General features: G+C 31.0%; 1 protein-coding gene across 1 annotated transcript in view; it reads left to right on the top strand.

Annotated features, from left to right (window-relative positions):
• LOC140445517 (ATP-binding cassette sub-family C member 4-like) overlaps positions 1–21,048 on the top strand; it is a 137,379-nt gene that overhangs the window by 113,198 nt on the left and 3,133 nt on the right. Inside the window, exons 12-17 of the mRNA XM_072537597.1 lie at positions 1,431–1,537; positions 9,950–10,073; positions 12,521–12,697; positions 14,968–15,095; positions 15,598–15,843; positions 18,506–18,666. Of these exons, the coding sequence (XP_072393698.1) occupies positions 1,431–1,537; positions 9,950–10,073; positions 12,521–12,697; positions 14,968–15,095; positions 15,598–15,843; positions 18,506–18,666 (943 nt within the window). The remainder of the gene's footprint in view (positions 1–1,430; positions 1,538–9,949; positions 10,074–12,520; positions 12,698–14,967; positions 15,096–15,597; positions 15,844–18,505; positions 18,667–21,048) is intronic.

The following is a 21,048-nucleotide window of genomic DNA, read 5'->3' as shown; positions in this document are numbered from 1 at the left end:
CCGATCAACAGCGAAAATTTACAGGAATTTACTTTTGAGGACTATAATTCTGCAGGTTTTCATACACAATTATACGAAAACTTCTACAACAAATCGCCCTTTCAATTCTACGAATATTTTATAGACGATGATCTGTTATCCATGGTAAATATCTAATTTATTTTGTACAACTGATTTTGATTTTTTTTTATTTTTAGGTCGAAGAAACAAATCATTATGCCCTGCAGTGTCAAGGAAAGAAATCAGAAAAAAGCACTCGTATTACCGCTTGGCACACAACACTGATGTCGCCGAAATAAAACAATTTCTGGGCATAGTTATATGAACGATATTATGCCATTTTCTATCTTTTCATTCGTACTTGTCAAAGAATAATCTTTACGTGAATAATATCAAAAAGTAATGTCAAGGAATCGCTTCCAATTATTGTGGAAAACGCTGCATTTCAACGATAATTCAGTAACAATAGATGGCCGTTCGCAGACGATCGTTTCCTTGGTTAGCACTGAAGGATAAATTCAAGGCTGGCTTCGTTCCAAAGAAAAACATGTGCATTGACGAAACTTTAGTGCTGTTTTAAGGGCGAGTAAAATTCAAGCAGTCTATTGCCAACCAGAGGCACAAATTTGGGATAAAATTATTTAAACTTTGTCTGGAAGATGGTTATACCTACGATTTTAACAACTATTGTGAAAAAATGCACATGAAAAATATACTTGCATATGAACTCCTACGATTTATATGATTGGTACGCTACGTGCAAACTGCAAATATCATTCCAAAAACGTCATTTCCAAAAAATTAAAAGTAGACGAAAATTCGCTGACAAAAAGGTGACAATGCAAAAGGCACGCGGTGATGTTGTAAAGTCAAAGAATATCATCGAATATAATAAATATAAAAGGTTTATTGATATATTAGATCAAAGGAAAAGCTATAATTCACCATTTCGTTGGCTGTTTTTTAAATATACATTTCGTTTGAAAAGATTAAATTAGTACTTTACATACAATTTTTATAAAATTTTATTACGTTTTGTTTTATGAAAATAAAGCTTATTTTGCCACAAATGTGTTCTTACTATGAATATATTATAACAAAAAATAAATAATTACGCAATTGTTACTTATAAATATTATGGGCCACGTGAGTCCTCGTTGAAATCTCAGAAGCACAGGCCAAGTATGCTTTCTAGACTATCTGGCCGGGCTCGAAATATCCTCGTGTATTTTAAATAAGTTCGAGAAGCCGTTGTTGAGCTACACAGCATTTTCTGACTACTTAGCGCGTGAGTCCACGTCGACATCATGCCGCGCGTATATAAATTTAGCGTGTGAGTCCATGTTGGCCTCTCCTGGCACTTAACCTGTTAAGTCATTCTGTTTTCAGTAAATTTGTGTAATCTCTATTAAACGGTTTTATGATTTTAGCAAAATCGCCAGTATTTTCATATGTAAATTCAACTCTAAATGGAATAACAACAATAAGAGCTTCAAACACACAAAATTTGTTAAAAGATGAATTCGACGAAAACCAAGTAAGTATATTTTGAATATTTTTTACCTGTTATATTGTGTATATGAAAATATGAATATATATATATATATATATATATATATATATATATATATATATATATATATATATATATATATATATATAATATATAGTATTAATCTTAGCTCTAGGTTTAATTGGACCAACCTAGGAAATCTTTCCTAACCTACATGTATATATATATATATATATATATATATATATATATATATATATATATATATATATATACATGTAGGTTAGGAAAGATTTCCTAGGTTGGTCCAATTAAACCTAGAGCTAAGATTAATACTATTATAAAAATTATATTCAACTCACCAGTCTTTCGTCACTGTCACCAGTCACTGATCACTGTAATGAAGTGAATAGTTCACTCCATTCACTCCAAACACTTATGGAGAGAAAGGATAAAATGTTCGACCTTCTCATAATGAAGTTATCAAAACTTAATGTTCAACTCTAAAATTAAAATTGGATATTGGAACGCAAACGGCCTCACAAACCATAGTGAGGAGATTAAGGCATTTATAAAGTTAAATAATCTTGATATCATGATGGTCTCTGAAGCTCATATGACAAACATGGGCGTTTTTAGTATGCCAGATTTCTGCGCCTATGTCACACCACACCCAATGGGAAAAGGTCATGATGAAACTGCGTTAATCATTAGAAGTAACATAAAACATCACGAAATAAATAAAGTGTGTGAAATCAACATTCAGGCAACCCCTATATCTGTAGAAGTTAGTAAAGGACACATAACGATGTCAGTTTCGTACTGCCCTCCTGCTAAAATAATTAAAGAAGAACATTTTTCTAGATATTTCAATGGGCTTAGTCATCACTTTATTGAAGCAGGTGATTTTAATGCAAAACATACAAGATGGGGTTCAAGATTGATAACAACACGCGGAAGAGGACTTATTAAAAGTTTAAACGAAAATAACTTTCTACTACAATTTCTACTGGGCAACCAATTTACTGGCCTACAGATAGAAATAAAATACCCGATCTCATCGATTTTGGTATCATAAAAGAAATAAGTAACAACTGTTTAGATATTAAACCTTCCTTTGACCTTCCATCGGACCATTATTCCATATTTATTGATATGATGGAACATGTATATAATACAAATAAATACATCATGTTTTCAAATCATAAAACAAATTGGAGTCTGTTCAGATTTAATATTCAAAATGCAATTAACTTAAATCTTCCTCTTAAAACAAATGAAAATATTGGGGAAGCAGTTCATCACCTTACATCAATCATTCAACAGGCAGCTTGGAGAGCAACTCCAAATCTAAATCAGAGTAATATCTGCGAACCATATTTATCATATAAAAATCTTAATAAACGAAAAAAGAAAACTAAGAAAACAGTGTCAAACGTAAAAATAACTAGAAGGATAAGAAAAACAGTCTCAAATGTCAAACGTGGAAGTAACTAGAAGGATAGGAAATGAAGCGGAAATAATACTAACTATTATTTCCGCTTTTACTAACTAACGCTAATACTAACTATTTCCGAGGGCAGAAATACGCATTATTACAACTTATTATGCAAGGCAAAATCCGAGAAAAGCGAAATGTGGGAAGACGAAGAATATCCTGGCTTAAGAATTTAAGGGAATGGTTGGAATGCAGTAGTGCAGAACTTTTTAGAGCGGCAGTCAACAGAGTCCGCATAGCCATAGCCTAAACTTCGATAGAAGATGGAACTTACAGAAGAAGAAGAAAACAGTGGCAAATTTCCAGATCTCCTGAGAATAAAACCGAATAGGGCTACTCGTTTGCTTAAAAGAGAACTACACAAATACAAAGATCAAGGCATAAATGAATTTCTTCAAAGTCTCACTGCGACGGATGACACAAACTACTCTATTTGGAAACTCTCTAAGAAACTTAAACATCAGATTAAGCATGATGATCCCATTAGAAATAAAGATGGTGATTGGGCCAAGGCCGATGAAGATAAAGCACAAGCATTCGCTAATCACCTCAGCCAACTTTTTCAACCTCACTCCAGAACTATGTCAAAGGAAGAAGAATTTATTCACAATAACTTAGATGCACCCTACCAGATGTCACCTCCTATAGAAAATATCAAAATTAACGAAATTAAAGAGAAAGTTGAACATCTCAATACTAAAAAAGCTCAAGGGTATGATCTGCAAAAAAAATCTGCAAAAATTTACCCGAAGAAGGATTTTGGCTGGTTATGTACATATTTAACGCTATACTAAAGTTAGGCTATTTTCCGTTTCAATAGAAAATGGCACAAATTATTTTAATACCGAAACCAAATAAAGATCCACACGAACTATCATCCTATCGTCAAATCAGTTTGTTTACCATTATCTCTAAGATATTTGAGAGGATACTCCTTCAAAGAATAAATTCTATAACGACAGACAAAAGTTAATACCTGATTAACAGTTTGGATTTAGGCAACAACATGGAACAATTGAGCAGGTACATGGAGTTGCCAAAGTAGCAAGAGATGCAATTGAAAAGAAAGAATACTGCACTGCAGCCTTTTTGGATGTCTTACAAGCATTTGATAAAGTATGGCATGAGGGGCTGCTATCTAAAATAAAAACTCACTTTCCTCATTCTCTGTATGTACTTCTGTGATCCTATCTTACCAATCGATATTTTCAGGTCAGATACAATAAAGCAGTATCAAACGTATCTCCAGTTCTATCGGGTCTACCTCAGGGGAGTATATTGGGACCAACTATATAAAACAAAGAATTGAAAAAGCCAGGTCAGCATTTGTCAGAATAAGCAAGATATTAAAGAGACACGACCTAACCTTAAAAACGAAAATCTGTTTATTGAAATGCTACATATTTACAGTGCTGTTCTATGGGGTTGAATTATGGACACTAACCGAGGCATCCATAGGAAAACTTGAGGCGCTTGAGATGTGGTGTTATAGACAGATACTGAGGATCTCCTGGGTGGACCGAATAACAAACATTGAGGTTCTGCGTTGGATGGATAAAACGTGTGAAATTATATCCACAGTAAAACAACGCAAGCTAGAATATCTTGGACATATAATGCGAAACGATTATAGATGTAACCTGCTTCAACTTATATTACAGGGAAAGGTCTACGGAAAGAGGGGACCAGGAAGAAGAAGAATATCTTGGCTCCAGAACTTACGAAAACGGTTTTTTTCTTGACTACTTCAGGACTATTTCGAGCTGCGGTCAATAAAGTTAGAATTGCCATGCTCATAGCCAACATCCGTAATGGATAGGCACCACAAGAAGAACTTTATACTTACTCTATACGGCAGATATTCCCACAAGAATAAACAACACAATTGCTACCTATGCAGATGATATTGTGATAATGGTTTCTAGCTTGGTTCCTGTTACAGCCTGTCAAAATTTACAAATTCATTTAAATGAACTAGAAAAATGGTAAAATAGCAACAAATTAGCACATACAACATTTACTTTACGAAAAGAGAGTATACTATCTGTGAGCGTAAACAATACCATAATACCCAAAAAAAGTGACGTTAAATACTTAGGAGTACATTTTGACAGCCGACTAAATTAGGGAAAGCACATCTGGACAAAGCGACTGCAACTAGGATTATTATACAGGAAAATGTATTGGTTCATGAACCAAAAATCCAAATTAAGTCTACATAATAAATTACTACTGTATAAATGTATTCTAAAACCAGTTTGGATCTACGGTATACAGATATGGGGTACAGCATCTAATTCTCACTTACTGAAACTTCAGCGTTTCCAATCTAAAGTCTTGAGACATATTACCAATGCACCGTGGTATGTGCCCAATTATGTTATACATCGAGACCTTCAGATCCAAAATATTAAAGACACCGTTGTCTCACTCAGTGGCACTTACAAAAATAGACTACTGAACCATACAAATAGGTACGCTTGCCCAAGACCTACTTAAGCGACCGAGAAGAGGAAGGCTAAAACGCCGTGATCCCTTAGATCCCTTAGATATACCTTTACATACATAAACGTATACTCTATCATTTTATAGCTACACCTTATACTATATGTACCTCTAATTTATACTTGTGTGTGTATTTTAACTATTACTATTTTTTTAATATGTTAGTAAATGTCTCTGTAAAGTGTTATTTATATTTCAAATATTTATATATATATTAGAAATTTATCTTAAAGGTTTTTTGTCACTGGACGGATCTCCCCTAATTACGTGAGAAACTGATTAATTATTGTTTTTATTGTAGAAACAGATTACAAGAAATAAAGGATGCAAAAGAAAAAAAATATAATAGTATTAATCTTAGCTGTAGGTTTAATATATATATATATATATATATATATATATATATATATATATATATATATATATATATATATATATATATATATATATATATATATATATATATATCGTCCCTTGGATGCAGAAGTAGCCTGAGTCACAAAATGTTAATTTTACAGTAGAGCATTTTTTTGTTTTTTTCTCAAAATATTATAAAATTCTTTTATCAGAACATTGTATAACAATGTTTAAAAAGCTACTTTCCCTACAGTTCATTGCTTTAACGATAAAGGCCACGTTCTAAAAAAAAGCTGGACATAGACTAGTAAAGTCTCAACTGATGTAGTCTATGTCCAAATTTGGACATAGAATATACTTACATGGAAATACTTAGGCTAGTTCTGATCAATCCATAATATCAATAATCTAATCATGTAGTAGGTATAGGTATAAATTATTTTAACACAAACAGTGTACTTACTTATAAATCTTATATTGTCGGCTTTCAGGTTTAACAAATAAGTTTCTGAAATTATTAACAACTGGGCCGTGTTAAAAAAAGACAGAAAATATTACTATTATACTACTATAATTATTACTATAATAACATAACTATAATATTACTATAATTAAACAATTATGAATATTTAAACATCAATATCTGAATCTTCCCCTGTTCGTTTTTCATCATAAGGTAGGTTTTTAAAAAAATCATGATATTGACATGAAATAACTTTCTTCTGGCAAAGAAATTGCAAATGGTCGTATTTCTTTTTCGTTAATGGAATTTGCCTCGTATAGTTTGGCTTCAGTTCAATATCTTCTATATTAATTTGAAGTGTCTTTCTACCCTTTTTGACCAGATTAATTTTTTTAAATTCAATGTCTTCAAAATTGTATTTAAAAAAACACATATTTGGATAGTCTGGCCAGGTTTGTAGAATTCGTAATTTGTTCCAGTAAACTTTCTCATTAGATTCATCCTTGTCCCAATTAATAGATGTTTTTGCTAGAAGTTCTTTTAGATCAAATATATTTTCTTGGTCTAATTCAACGACGTTATACGGGTTGTTTCTCTTTGCAGTTCTGACAATTGTTTACCATTGATGAGGAGAATAGACTGGAATATTACGTGATGCTCTTTCAATCACACTATGAATACTGTCTCCCTCATTTTGTGTGTGCCCTCGTTCCAGAAAGCTATGACAAATTTTTACTTTATATAATTGAGAAATGTAATTGTATAATGAAAATAAGTATTTATTTCTATTTTGTCCGGCACAATTGTCAGAAAAAAATGAAAACTCATTTCTACCGTGTTCAAATAAAATTAAAAAGGCAACTACCTATTTCACAAGAGCCTCTCTTGCCTATGGTTTCATACCACATATAACAGTTGCATTCTTTATTACCCATATTGAAAATAGTAAAGTTATAAGTTGACAATTTTAGCTTATAATACGCTAATCCAACTTCCGACTTTGGTACCTGAAGTATTTGTTGTAAATCAAAAACTGCGCAACAAATCTGTTGATTCTCCTCAGCTATTTTTTTTTTCTGCATCCTTAAATTCTCTGGCTAAATTCTTGTTTTTTCAAGTGCAGTTGATACATTTCTTCAGCTGCTAATTTCTCTTCAGTAGACGATTGTTCGAATCCATGGCAAATATCGCACAAGTCTTTCTTTGGCTGAAAGAATGACATATTAAAATCTGAATTAAAGACAGCCCTGTATATACTTTCCGTTGCTACTTCAGTAATGTTCATATCGGAACAGTATTCCTTGTATAAAGAATACATTCTGGATATATTAAGAGATGCAGGTAAATACAAACGTGTTGTGTTTTTTCTGCAATAGTGACTTTCAATTGTCTGAAAGGAATTTATATGTTCTCGAACGGATTCTTTGACAGATTCGTTGAGTAAGGAGTTTTTGCAGGCCTTTCCTCTTCTGTCTTCGGAAATGGTACCAATGGAACAAGTTTTATTAAGTACAGTTTTAACAACCTGGGCACTTATACAAAGAGTATTTAAAAAGAAAATCTTACACACAGGTACTTTGATGTTGTCCTTTATGAAATAATAATCAAACGTGAATGTTCTTCTACTATGTTGGTTTGGAGAAGGCGATTCTTCATTTTTCTCTGCAGCAATATTTATCTTCTTTCGGCTAATTCTTGTTCTTTCTTTATTTTTTTTTGCACTAATTTTGAAATGAAATCTCGTTGTCTGTTGATGTCTCCAAGATTCCAGTAACGACCAAATATAGATTGCCTTTCTTCTTCAGGAATCTTTTCGCTACATTTCATTCTACAATGACATGGATCTTTCATTTTCCGGGATGGTTGAAGTTTATTTTTCCAAGAGTTGTATTCCTTTCCGCTATTTCGAGATGTCTTTATTATATTTCTTCTCCAGGAAATCGGGTATTTTTGTTTCTTTTGCGTGACTTTCTTATTGATACTTCTTCTTGATCAGGTTCCTGATCCAACAAAACAAATTTGGGATCATTTTCATCGTTATCGGAAGCATAAGGATCAGACTCAGAGGGTGACATGTCCAAATAATTTTCCAACACATTCGTGTTAACCAATTTGATAGATCTGCTAGGTTTGGAATCACAAGATTGGTTGAACAGTTTTTTTGGCTATGCTTTGTGATGCTCACTGGGGCTGAAACTATTAGCTTCTTCAGTGTGGTTTGGTTCGTTAAAAAATATTTCTCGGAATGGTTTTGTCGGTGTCTGATTAAATGAATTGGAATTAAAGTATGTTGAAGTTTCCCAAAACTGTTGTAGAACAGGCGATGGTTCTAAATTTACAGAATCCATTAACTTAATGGCATATTTTGGAATGGAAACGTCATCGTTGGACTCTGAAGTTAACATTTTATCTGAAACAACAATAATTTGTTTATTGCCATAATAGTTACTATTATCTAAAACATTTTTATTGAGAAACAAACTTTAGGCCTACTCACTATAGGGTAATTAATAATAATAAATAAAATAGCATTTTTTAAATAATTTCTCATTTTTATCAGTAATATAATTTTATTAGATAAAAAATGATAATTTTTGGCGTACTCAGGTTCATGCATATAATCTAATCAAAAAATAATTTATTCAAAAAGGCCATTTAAATAAAATATTATAGCCAAATCCAATATGACATTTGTCTAGGGTAGTACATAATAATGAGTGACTTTAGCCTAATATTTGGTTGATATTAACAGTGCCACTGAATAAAAAGCTACTATTTGACATAATAAAATAAAAATAGGAAATAGAAAAACACATGAACAATAAATTTTTGTCTTACCTGCACACTGGTTCTTCTTCACTTCAAGCAACTGAAGTATTTTTGTACTTCGTGATTTCAGCTCCTGATTAAACATAATTTAAATTCTTATTGAGCTATCTTAAATCGCGAATAAGTTTATGTCCTCAATATATATACGTAAATTTATGCAGAACTAGTCTATGTCCGGCTAAGCGACGGAGATACGATCGGTTTGCTGCGGCGCTCTTACATAGACTGATTCTGCATGAAAACTGACAACGGTACGGAACATAGGCTAGTTCAACTTTTGATCGATATGAACGTAAGTTGTAAAGATGGACATACAATACATCTGTATCCAATGTAATGATGCTTTTACTTTCAAATGGACCTAAAATATCAAATTATGCAAAAATGGACAGAGGCTACTTCTGCATCCAAGCGACGATATATATATATATATATATATATATATATATATATATATATATATATATATATATATATATATATATATATATATATATATATATATATAATGTATATATATATATATATATATATATATATATATATAAATAGAGAGAGAGAGAGAGTATAATTTCACAAGTGTAACTTGCTAAAGAGTTATCGTTCAGTTGAAGTTAGAAAGAAATCAAAGGGTATTGCTCACTTCATTCAAAAAATATTTATCTTGTTTGTTCGACTTTACCGATTCTTTCTTCTTTGATATTTAATTTTAACGATATTTTAAATGATAAGCCAGACAAGATCTATTGCAATACACTATTTTAACGATGTTAATAATTTCTAGGATGCGCATACATCCGCATGGTACCTGACAATAGGATGTATGAGCTCGTTTGGATTGTGGCTTGATATTGTATCCATAATATTCCTGATGTGTGTAATTGTCTGTTTTATCATTTTAAGTAGATGTAAGTATGAATTAGTTAGTTATTCATTATTAAAGTTCCAATAACATAAAATTCAATTACAAACAATTTACCAAAAAAGCTTAACTGCCCACCCTCCCAAATATTTCAGTTATTTTTAACGGACGAATTGATTAAGCTAATGGTAATTAAAATTAAAAGATTCACACCTCGACCGAATGAAATCTCTGAAAAAAGAAATTCAGGAATAAAAGAGTGGTTATATATGGTTGAAACAAAAAAAATTTGCCATTAAATTAGCAATAGGCATTGTTAATGTACCAAAAATCAATTTATACTGGCCAAAACATTACCCTTTTTATTACCAGTTTTTTCCAAAGCTTTGACAAGAATCAGGTTCTTGTTAATATTAAGATTCTGACTTTCATGAAAGATTTGGAAGTTAGTGGTCTAAGTGGACACATTATACATCAAATACAAAAAAGTTTCCAGAAATATGGTAAACCAAGTAAACGTGTAATAATAAATAATTGAATGAGTGGTTCACTAACGAAGTCGCTTATGCTTAAGGCAATATAAAAAACTAAGCAGTACAAAAAATTGTGGTGTTAAAATGTAGAAGCTATGTTGTCCGAAGGGATATACATTAAATTTAAAAATTTACAGCGGTATATCAGATGTAATTACCAAAATATTGTGGAGCAGTAATGACAGAACAATTAACAACATTAATTAATAAAATTATAAAACACAATAAAACACCGGAAGAATTGAGAATGAGCGAACTAATTCTACTCTTCACAAAAGCAGATAAAAAAGAGCCAGAAAACTACAGAGGTATAAACTAAAAGTATAAACACTACCCTAAAACTTACAACTAAAATTTTACAATTGCTAATAGATCAGAGGACTAGTTTAGCAGAAACAGGGTTTTCGTAGTGGAAGATGCAATATTCGTTATAACGCAAAGTACTGAGAAATCACTAGAGTATAATACTCCAGCATATCACCAGCATTTCTGTATCTGATTGACCCCAAAAAAGCGTTTGATAGAGTAAGACTCAAAGATGTAATCCATCTTCTGTAGAGAAGTTCCCCTAGATATTATAAAAACTATAGAAACCATCTACCAAAACAACAAAATGGAAGTCAGAATAGATGTACAACTTACAGAACCTATAGAAATAGGTAGCGGAATAAGACAAGGGCATTAATTGTGCCCCATGCTCTTCAATTCAAACATGGATGAAATCATCAAAAGCGTTTACAAAGGAAGATGATACAGAATGGGAAATAAAGAAATAAAAATACTCTGTTACGCAGGTAACACAATATTGATATCCCAAAGTGAAGATAGTCTGCAAAGACTGGTCCACAGATTTTACATCAGAGCAAAATAATTTAATATGAGAATTTCATCTCAGAAAACTAAAACAAAAGTAGTCATCAAAGAACCAACTAGATGTAAAATAGAAATTGATGGTATCAGTATTGAACAAATAATGGAAATAAAATACCTAGGAATCACACTGTCCAGCTATGGAGACTTGGACAAAGAAGTAAGAGATCAAGTACAAAAAGCAAATAGACTGACAGGATGTCTTAATAACACTATATGGCGAAACATACACATTAACACTGAGATGAAGTCAAGAATTTATAAAGCCAGTGTAAGGCCAATAATGACATATCCCTTAGAAACAAGACCCAACATAGCCACAACACAAAGGACACTGAAAACAGTAGATATGAGAGTACTGAGAAGAATTACAGGAAATGAAAAAGAAAATGCGCTGAGAGATCGAAAGAGAAGTACAGGCATTAGAAGAAAATGTAACGTAAAGTGTATAAATGAATGGATAAAAAATAGAAAATAAGAATGGAATAACCACATAAGCAGAATGGGGGAGAACCGTGTCGTCAAAATAGCAAGAAATAAGTCACCAATCGGCAGAAGAAGTATCGGACGACCGTGCAAAAGATGGAGTGACAACCTTTTATAGAGGTATTAATCCGCCGATGAACAAGCAGAATTGCTTATAAAGAGAAAAAAGAAGAAGATGAAGAAATCAGATGTAAGTAGTGGAACTCGCAGAGACTGTAATTAACATATTAATTATGCCTCTTAATATGATGCGGTCAAGATTCTCTTTTACGATAATTTTTATACTATTATGAGCGTGGCTGAAAATATTGTTCAGCTTTCATCTTTACAAACAAAACAGAAACTGTTATCCAAAAATTACATGTTCTAAAAAGCAGTGATTGAGCAGGAATTTTAAGGAACTGATAGAAACGGACTAATTATAATAATAATTTAAACTGGAAATTTTTATGATCATAATAATACTCGCGAAAATACTCAAGTTGTAAATTTATTTATAAACAATTTCTATACAGCAAAATGGTATTTATTGGTTTATTTTTTCGGTGGAAATAAAAAATGTTTAAGTTTTAAATTCATTCTTAAAATAAATATTTTTTTACAGTTACCAATGTAGACGGCAGCTTGGTAGGTTTAGCGGTTTCCCAATGCTCAGTTCTGATCGGAATGTTACAGTTTGGAATGAGACAATTAGCAGACTTCATCAATCAACTAACCAGTGTAGAGAGGACTTTGCAGTATACCAAAATCGAAAAGGAAGGTCCATTTGAAACACCAAAAGGTTTGTAAATTGAATAATTATCAAGTTTAAATGAAGAGAATTAGAATTCACCTGAATTTACAAACGTGAAGAAAACCAAATATATATATATATATATATATATATATATATATATATATATATATATATATATATATATATATATATATGTATATATATATATATATATATATATATATATATATGTATATATATATATATATATATAAAGTATATATAAGTATATATATATATATATACATATACTTTATTATACTAAAATGAGAAAGTTATGAGAAGAATACAATAAGGTTGCTGCTTTAAATTTTGAATATATGCAAAACTTAGCTCTTTTTAATGTTTACCTATTTAAGCGATTTTCAATTATTGAAAATTATAGTTAAATGAACTTTGCATTCATGACATCAGTACTTAAAAAGCGATTGGCTCTTATGAAGAGGAATCACCTAATGGCACGGATGAAATTTGTTTCTTTTTAAAAAGCTAAACAACAAGATTCAACATAATATTGAAGAGCTGTATTATATATACATATATATATATATATATATATATATATATATATATATATATATATATATATATATATATATATATATATATATATATATATATATATATATATATATATATATATATATTGAGATGATTGGTGTTTAAAGAAAATAATTTATAAATTATATACTAGATAATATTAGATATTAAAAGTATTTGGTTATTTTAATAAGTTATATTCTAGAGAATATTTTAAAAAATTATTTATGTGAGGGCATTTTTAAGAAATTAGCATGTAATAAGTGTAAAAAAAGTTTTATTTAAGTAATTATAATGTTGAAGATATATTTAAGTGAGCCATGTGACTAGGCAACCAAAAATACTCTTTAAAGTGACGTTTAGATAATAATTACGAATATAAAGTGGGGTTATAATAATATGTTGTTTAAAATATGTAGTTTATTAAATTAGAGTGTTAGTTACTGATTTAAGTGTATATTCTGATCTGAAAAGCCTAAATGTCAACAAAATTATCAATAAAAAATTAAAGAATTCTTAAGAATACAGAATTTGACCTTTGTTTACGGTAGAACATTCTCGAATAATGGTTATGTCTGTGGATCGAACATATACTTTTTCCACAACATCCATATAGAGGAAATAGAACAAAATCGAATAGGATTTCTTACCAGATGGTTCTGGAAGATTGACAAGGTATAAATGCTCGGTGATTTGGATTCAAGATGGCAGTTTTTAGTATGAAAGTTAGTTAGAGTCAATCAATCAGTTACAGTAAGTTCAAGATAGTCAGAAGGTCCAATTGTTCAATATAGTGAGTTAAATGAAGAATAAGAAACAGTATAAAGAAAATATTATTGAAGATTAAAAATTATGTTATGTATAAATGGTGATTGGATAATGGAAGAAGTATTAATTGAATATTAAAATTATATAATATTTTTGGTGATTGGATATTGGTATATTGAAAAGAAGAATAAATATAAATGCTGTTTGCTGGTTTGCTTGGTGGTTTATAAATGCTTAAGAAGAAATATATTTTAAATTGGTGGAAGCTGATAATTGGAAAAAGTAATTTCACAAAAACAAGGATAACCGAAGCACGAAGACATTGAGTGGTGATTAGAATCTATATAGTGGAAAACAGTTCATTTAGGCATTCAGTGACAGAAAGGTACAAAATTTTGTTAATATAATTTAGTTAGTGTCATAACAATTTCAATTTTGAAGATAGTTTGTTTAAATTTTACATTGTCTATAGAATTTAATTAGTTTCATAAGAATTTCAATTTAAAGATAGTTTATTTTAAATTTACATTGGCTAGGTTAGATATATATATGTGTGTTTCATAATAGATATAATAAAGATAATTTAAAAAAGTACTTACAAACTAATTCTTTGAGAACCGCGATAAAAACCCTATATATTATATTATTAAAAATACTCATTGCTCATCATTCAAAAACAATACATCATAACAATATATATATATATATATATATATATATATATATATATATATATATATATATATATATATATATATATATATATATATATATATATATATATATATATATATATGCAACAAGAGAGACATAAAAAATGCGTCAAAACGATCTGTAAAATGCTTAACTGAACTAAAAACATTACAAGTTTATTACTCGTATTTCTTTGTTTTTAATCAACTAAAATCTAATCATGATCAAATACTAATTTTTAAAATTATATATAAAATATTTTTAAATTATTTTAGAAAAATTACCTAAGGGAATCTGGCCCAAGGAAGGTCTTCTGGAATTCAGAAACTTATCTTTAATATATGTGGAAAATGATCCTCCAGTTTTAAACAATCTTAATTTCGTTATAAAACCTGGGCAAAAAGTAAGTACCTTCTATATTCATTTAAGATTTTAAAAATGAAAATCCATCACAATTTCTAAGATTATACAAATCTTAGCATATGGTACCGAAATTGTAGTTAATTCAAAAATTCAACATGTGAAAACTTTATTCGGTACAAAATTCGTAAAAAAATTAGAAGTTGTAATGTTTGGTTTGGCGTGCAGATGGAGCCTTACACCCTTAATCCAACACACGCCAGGGTATCCTTAACGGGGTACGGCCTTGTACCGTCTTTAGAAGATTTACCACCTCCTTCCTATAAAAAAAGATCGAACTACTTATATAAAATAATAAATTCTGTTTTTATTTTACTGAGGAAAGTACATAAACACTGCATACACTTATGTCACTGTTTAGTTAAAAATATAAATATAAATAGATAAAATTGAAATATTTCCAGGTTATTCGAGAACAAACTTCATTTTATCAGTTAATGTCCTTTAAAAATAGCACACTTATTTACAATACTTTTATGTTTTAGATTGGCATAGTAGGCAGAACAGGTGCGGGAAAATCATCACTTATTTCAGCTCTCTTTCGTCTTGCTCCGACTAAAGGGTCTATTTTCATAGATGCAGTGGACACTAAAGATTTGGGATTAACCGATTTAAGGAAGAAAATTTCAATAATACCTCAGGAACCAGTATTATTTTCATCAACATTAAGATATAATCTAGATCCATTTAATAAATTCGATGATGAGAAAATTTGGAAAGCTTTGGAACAGGTATATATATTTTGAATATTTTTTAGTTATTAATTAATAATTATAGTCAAATTATAGTTTTATTACCAATATGTTCCTTTTAAAACTGTTTGCTTTAAAACTTTTTTCACATTAATAATTTAGTCAACTTTAAAGGTATTATTATGGATTAACTTTTGTCACATAACTATACTACCTTGATTACTTTGACTAATAATTTTCTATTGCCTAAACATTCCTGAACATTGTCCTTCTTTAGAGATTACCAAACCATTTTCTTCTACTTGGATTACAATAAGCTTTTGTCAAATGGCTATTATGATAATTTTAAGTCTGCTGGGTTTTATATGATAAATTATCAAACGATGAACACAGCGCGTTTTTTGAAAGAAATCAGAAAACAGTGCCGCAAAGACAAAGCTGATTACATCTCACAAATATGCAGAAAGATAGAGGAACATGGCTGTCGAAATGAACCGAGGGATTTAATTCAGAAGATCAAACTCCTTACCAGAGAATTTAAATCTCGTGGTCTGTAATAGATAAGGAAGGTAATCTAAAAACCGATACTGACGAAATATTGGAAGTATGGCGACGAACGTACTATAGCGAGCTATATAAAAATAACGAGGTACCAGCACAAAAACAATAGCTCTCTGACTACCCTAGAGAACCTACTGTCTTACTCGCTGAAGTCAAAGATGCAATTAAATCGCTAAAGAGAAATAAATCCCCAGGCATTAGTTCAATACCAGGTGAAATACTACAGTTACTAGGTAACAAAGGATTACATATCAACCATTCTATCTGTGTCTGTGTTTGGAATTCAGGAAAATGGCCATCTGGTTGGTGTACCTCAATTTATATCCTGCTACACAAAAAAGAAACTATTACGAGATGTAAAAACTACCGCACACTGTCACTAATAACACATGTTAGTAAAATCTTGTTGCATATCATCAAAAACAGATCAAAAACCTATCTACATTACCAAATACCACAGGAACAAGCGGGGTTTGTAAATGGTAAAGGTATACGGGAACAAATCCTGAACCTAAGACAACTCATTGAAAAGTCATTTCAAAAAAGAATTTAAAGTACCTATGATTACATGCTTCGTTGACTACCAAAAGGCATTTGATTGTTTATACTGGATAAATCTGTGGTCCATTTTAATAGAAATGGGCACACCAATGCACATGGTGACACTTATTAAAAATGTGTACCAGTCCAATATAGCAACAGTGCGACTAGATCAGAAGTTCCCAAACCAATTTAATATGTTTAATGTTTAATATCCAAGAGCTGGGTACAAAAGCAATAAAGTTGGTCTAAAAATCAATAAAGTTAAGACAAAAATAATGGTGGTCGACAGATTCCACACTATTCAACTGACAAACATGTTACAGGAATACCAGATAGTGGACAGTTCTATCTATTATACTAGGCCTGAGTCTAGTATAAATATCGATGATAACTGTGGAGCAGAAATTCGGAGACGTATTGGTATGTACCATTCGCCTAACTAAAGTTTGGATTTCTCAAAATATCAAGATGAGATAGTGAGTGCCCTTGTATTCTCAATATTTCTATACGGCGTAGAGACTAACGTACGGTGCCAAAAAATTGATGCCTTTTATATGTGGTGCTGGAGACGAATGCTGTGCGTACCTTGGACAGCTCATAGAACAAACGTTTCCATTCTATTCTGCAATTTTTCGGTCACGTGGTTCGCAGAGGTGACGACGGTTTGAAGAGATTAATTGTTTGAGAAGATCAAGAGGACGATCACCAACTAGATGATCCGACGAAATTAAGAAATCAGCTGAAAACTTATTCTGCGAAACTCTTAGAGCCGCTGAAGATAGAAAAAAATTGTTATGAATATTGGAAGAAATCACGATCCTCAGTAATGGGAAAACGATAAAAAAGAGGGAGAAGATTGAGAAAATTTACTAATTCAAAGTTTCTGGAATGAAATGGTAAACATATTTTATGACGCAATGTACTCAGCAGTCGAGTTGTTGTTCCTGTGAAAAGGTTTACTTCTGTAAAAAATGTTTCCTTGTCGGACTTTTTAAAGACTAGAGAGTTCCAGTTAAAAGTTAAAAAATTTTATATTAAATCAAAAGCTGCTTACAAAAAATTGCGATTTTAGCCTTAGAATCTGAGTGTAAAGAATTTTATAAAAAATGTCCATTATGTGTTCATTCTACTTAATAATATTAAGACACCAATATGAAATATTTTAAGAATTTTCTAAACAGGAAACGAAATGATAATTTGATTCCATAAGTGATGTCCTTGAATAGTGTTTAATATGAAAGAAGTCTTGATATGGTAAACATGGTTTGCTTATTTTTTTTTGTTAATTCTCAGTTTCTTCTCACTAAACATTTCTAGTTTTTAATCAAATAAAAGGCAGATATCGAGCACAGGTTTTATTAAATCTTACCCAAGTACTTTCGCTCCTGGAGCATCCTCAGGGGCATTTTGAAGAAATTTTTCGGATTTCTACTTTTTGTTTTATTCTCAGTGGCGCAGTATGCGTCTGAATGAAATTCTTTTATTGTTAAGGACAGTCATTTTTTCTAGGAAAGAAAAGTACTTACAATATTGTTTTGTTTCAATTTTGCTTTTACTATTTTCCTATAGAAAACTAATACCCGGTCTTGCATTTTAGGTGGAATTAAAGGAAAGTATTGATTCATTAGATTTCCAAGTTGCAGAAGGAGGTGGTAACTTTAGCTTGGGTCAAAGACAGTTAGTGTGTTTAGCCAGGGCGGTTTTAAAAAATAACAAAATATTGGTATTGGATGAAGCTACGGCTAATGTTGATCCTAGGTAAGAACTTCATTTTAATATAAGTAAATATTGCTATTATTATTAAAATATCACCCTTTGTGTTATGTTCATTTTTATATATCTATTAAATGAAAGAAGAAAAGTTTAATATGAACTAGACAAATATAAAGGGATAAATATAACAATAAGAAGGAAAATCATGATAGGCAAAATAATGTTAAATGTTAAAGTTAATGGATTCATAGGTGGATGAAAACAAAAGCTAATCTAACTGATTCTGACGTAAACATAATTTTGGACAAACAGAGTAAAACAAAACTTCGAAAAAATACCTAGAGTAGCATGTTATGGATGATAGACAACGGTGATGGCAGATGACACAAAATAAAAGCTGGAAGTCTTCAAACAAAAAGTCGTAAGGAAAATATTTGGGCCTATTAACGAAAACTGAGTATGTAGATTCAGGTACAACCATGAAATCTACCAACTGTTCAAAAAGGCACCGATCTTAGAATTCGTTAAACTTCAGAGACTTCGATGAGCTGATCATGTAGTGAGAATGGAGACCGAAAGATTACCAAAAAGAGCCCTAGATAGTAAAATACAGGGCGCAAGACCAAGAGGAAGGCCACGGAAAAGGTGAGAGACGAGAGAACCTAAAGAAGATCAGCATGGGTCCGGCAAGGTTGGAGGCATAGTTTGGAGAAGGCTATGGCTCCATTTGCTCGAAGCGCCATTGGAGAGAGAGAAAGAGAGCTATTTGGAGGCCAAATAGATAACTACCTCTTTTGAATTTAAAGAGAAGATAAATGATGAGCCACGAAAATAATAAGATTATGGAAGTTTATTCTGCAATTAAAGCTAAAGGGTGGTAAATCAGCAGGCCCCAATAACGCACAAAAAAAATTGAAGAAGTAAAAGAAAAAGAAGCTATAGAAACATGCGAAAAATTTAAGACTCTACTATTAAATCATGACAGTAACAATGTACGAAAAAAAAAGTTTAAGGATTCACGCGTTGACTAAGGCGGAAACAGAAAGTAGATCTAACTGATTCTGATGTAAACATAATTTTGGACAAACAGAGTTAAATAAGATAGTGAAAAGAATACCTAGAGAAACTCTTTGTAGGCCAAATAGATCCCATTTTTGATCTAAAGGAAAAGAGAAATGAGTATTACACGATTATGTTCATTCTGCAATAACATAGCTAAAGGATGGTAAAGCAGCAGGAATCGATAATACACAAGAACAGTTATGCAAACTAATAGACAACGAATCACTAGCAATTACCACAAAGATATTTTAGTATATATTTTATATACACTACCCTTCAAAATGAATGTACCACCTCAAATGTGGTATGATTTTGATTTTTCTTCTGTACCCTTGATTAGATTTTGATCATTTTGTTTTTTCAAAGTTTAAGGTTTATTTCTAAGGAATTACTGTATCAATGTTTTCTGAGAAATGTCAACGTTTTATTTATATAGGGGGTGTAAAAACAAAGTTGTTGTTTTTCGTCTAATGTTGCAACACCTTGTGAAATTTATTAGAAACAAACAGTACATCTTATTAATATTTCGAGATAGCTTCGTTTTTTCCCAACATTGAAAAATCGTAAAAAAATCATCTTGATATCTCTATTATCAAAAAAGAAAAGAATATTAAAAGTCTAACGTCATTTTATTTAATTGTAATATTCATTAATAGAAGCGGTTACACTGATAATATTGTTAAAAATTTAATACATTGTTTGCTGCTTTGCATATGATAGTTGGATGACATGGACCTATTTCAAGAAATCTGAGGCGAGCTGAATGTGTGTAGGGTAAATAATTTAGCTGATGTTGAAGTTATCGTGAAATAGGCTTGGGGTTAAGAATATCTCCTACTACAATATCAGGAGTCATTCAACGTCTTCGAGAAACAAACGACCATACGAGACGGCGTGAACAAGGAAGAGAAAGAGTCACAATACCACTCCAAGATCAGTTTATTAGGCTTGTGACAAATGTTTATAATATTCAAATTAGTAGAAACACTATTCAAAGGAGTTTCGCTAAACAAGATTTGCATGTCAGGATACCAGTCGGAGCACCAGTTTGACTATGACGATGACTTCATTCAATGGAAGTTCTATAATGGTTTGGGGATGAATATCTCTTACAGCACGAAAGTACCTTGTTGCTTTAAAAGAGATTCCTTAACAAGTGAAAAATTTTTGGTCTAATTTAAGAGCCAACAATCTTGTCTGCCTGTTTGATGAATGCATTGAGTGTTAGTTAGATGACATGGACCTATTTCAAGAAATCTAAACCGAGATGAATGTGTGTAGGTAATTACTTTAGCTGATGTGGGGTTTAGTTATCGTGAAATAGGCTCAAAGGTAAAAGTATCTCATACTACAATATCAGAAGTC

The sequence above is a fragment of the Diabrotica undecimpunctata genome, chromosome 7 (genome assembly GCF_040954645.1).
Source record: "Diabrotica undecimpunctata isolate CICGRU chromosome 7, icDiaUnde3, whole genome shotgun sequence".
Taxonomy (NCBI): Eukaryota; Metazoa; Arthropoda; class Insecta; order Coleoptera; family Chrysomelidae; genus Diabrotica; species Diabrotica undecimpunctata.
Note: the sequence above shows the minus strand (reverse complement) of the source record. Positions and strands in the feature narration are given on the sequence as shown.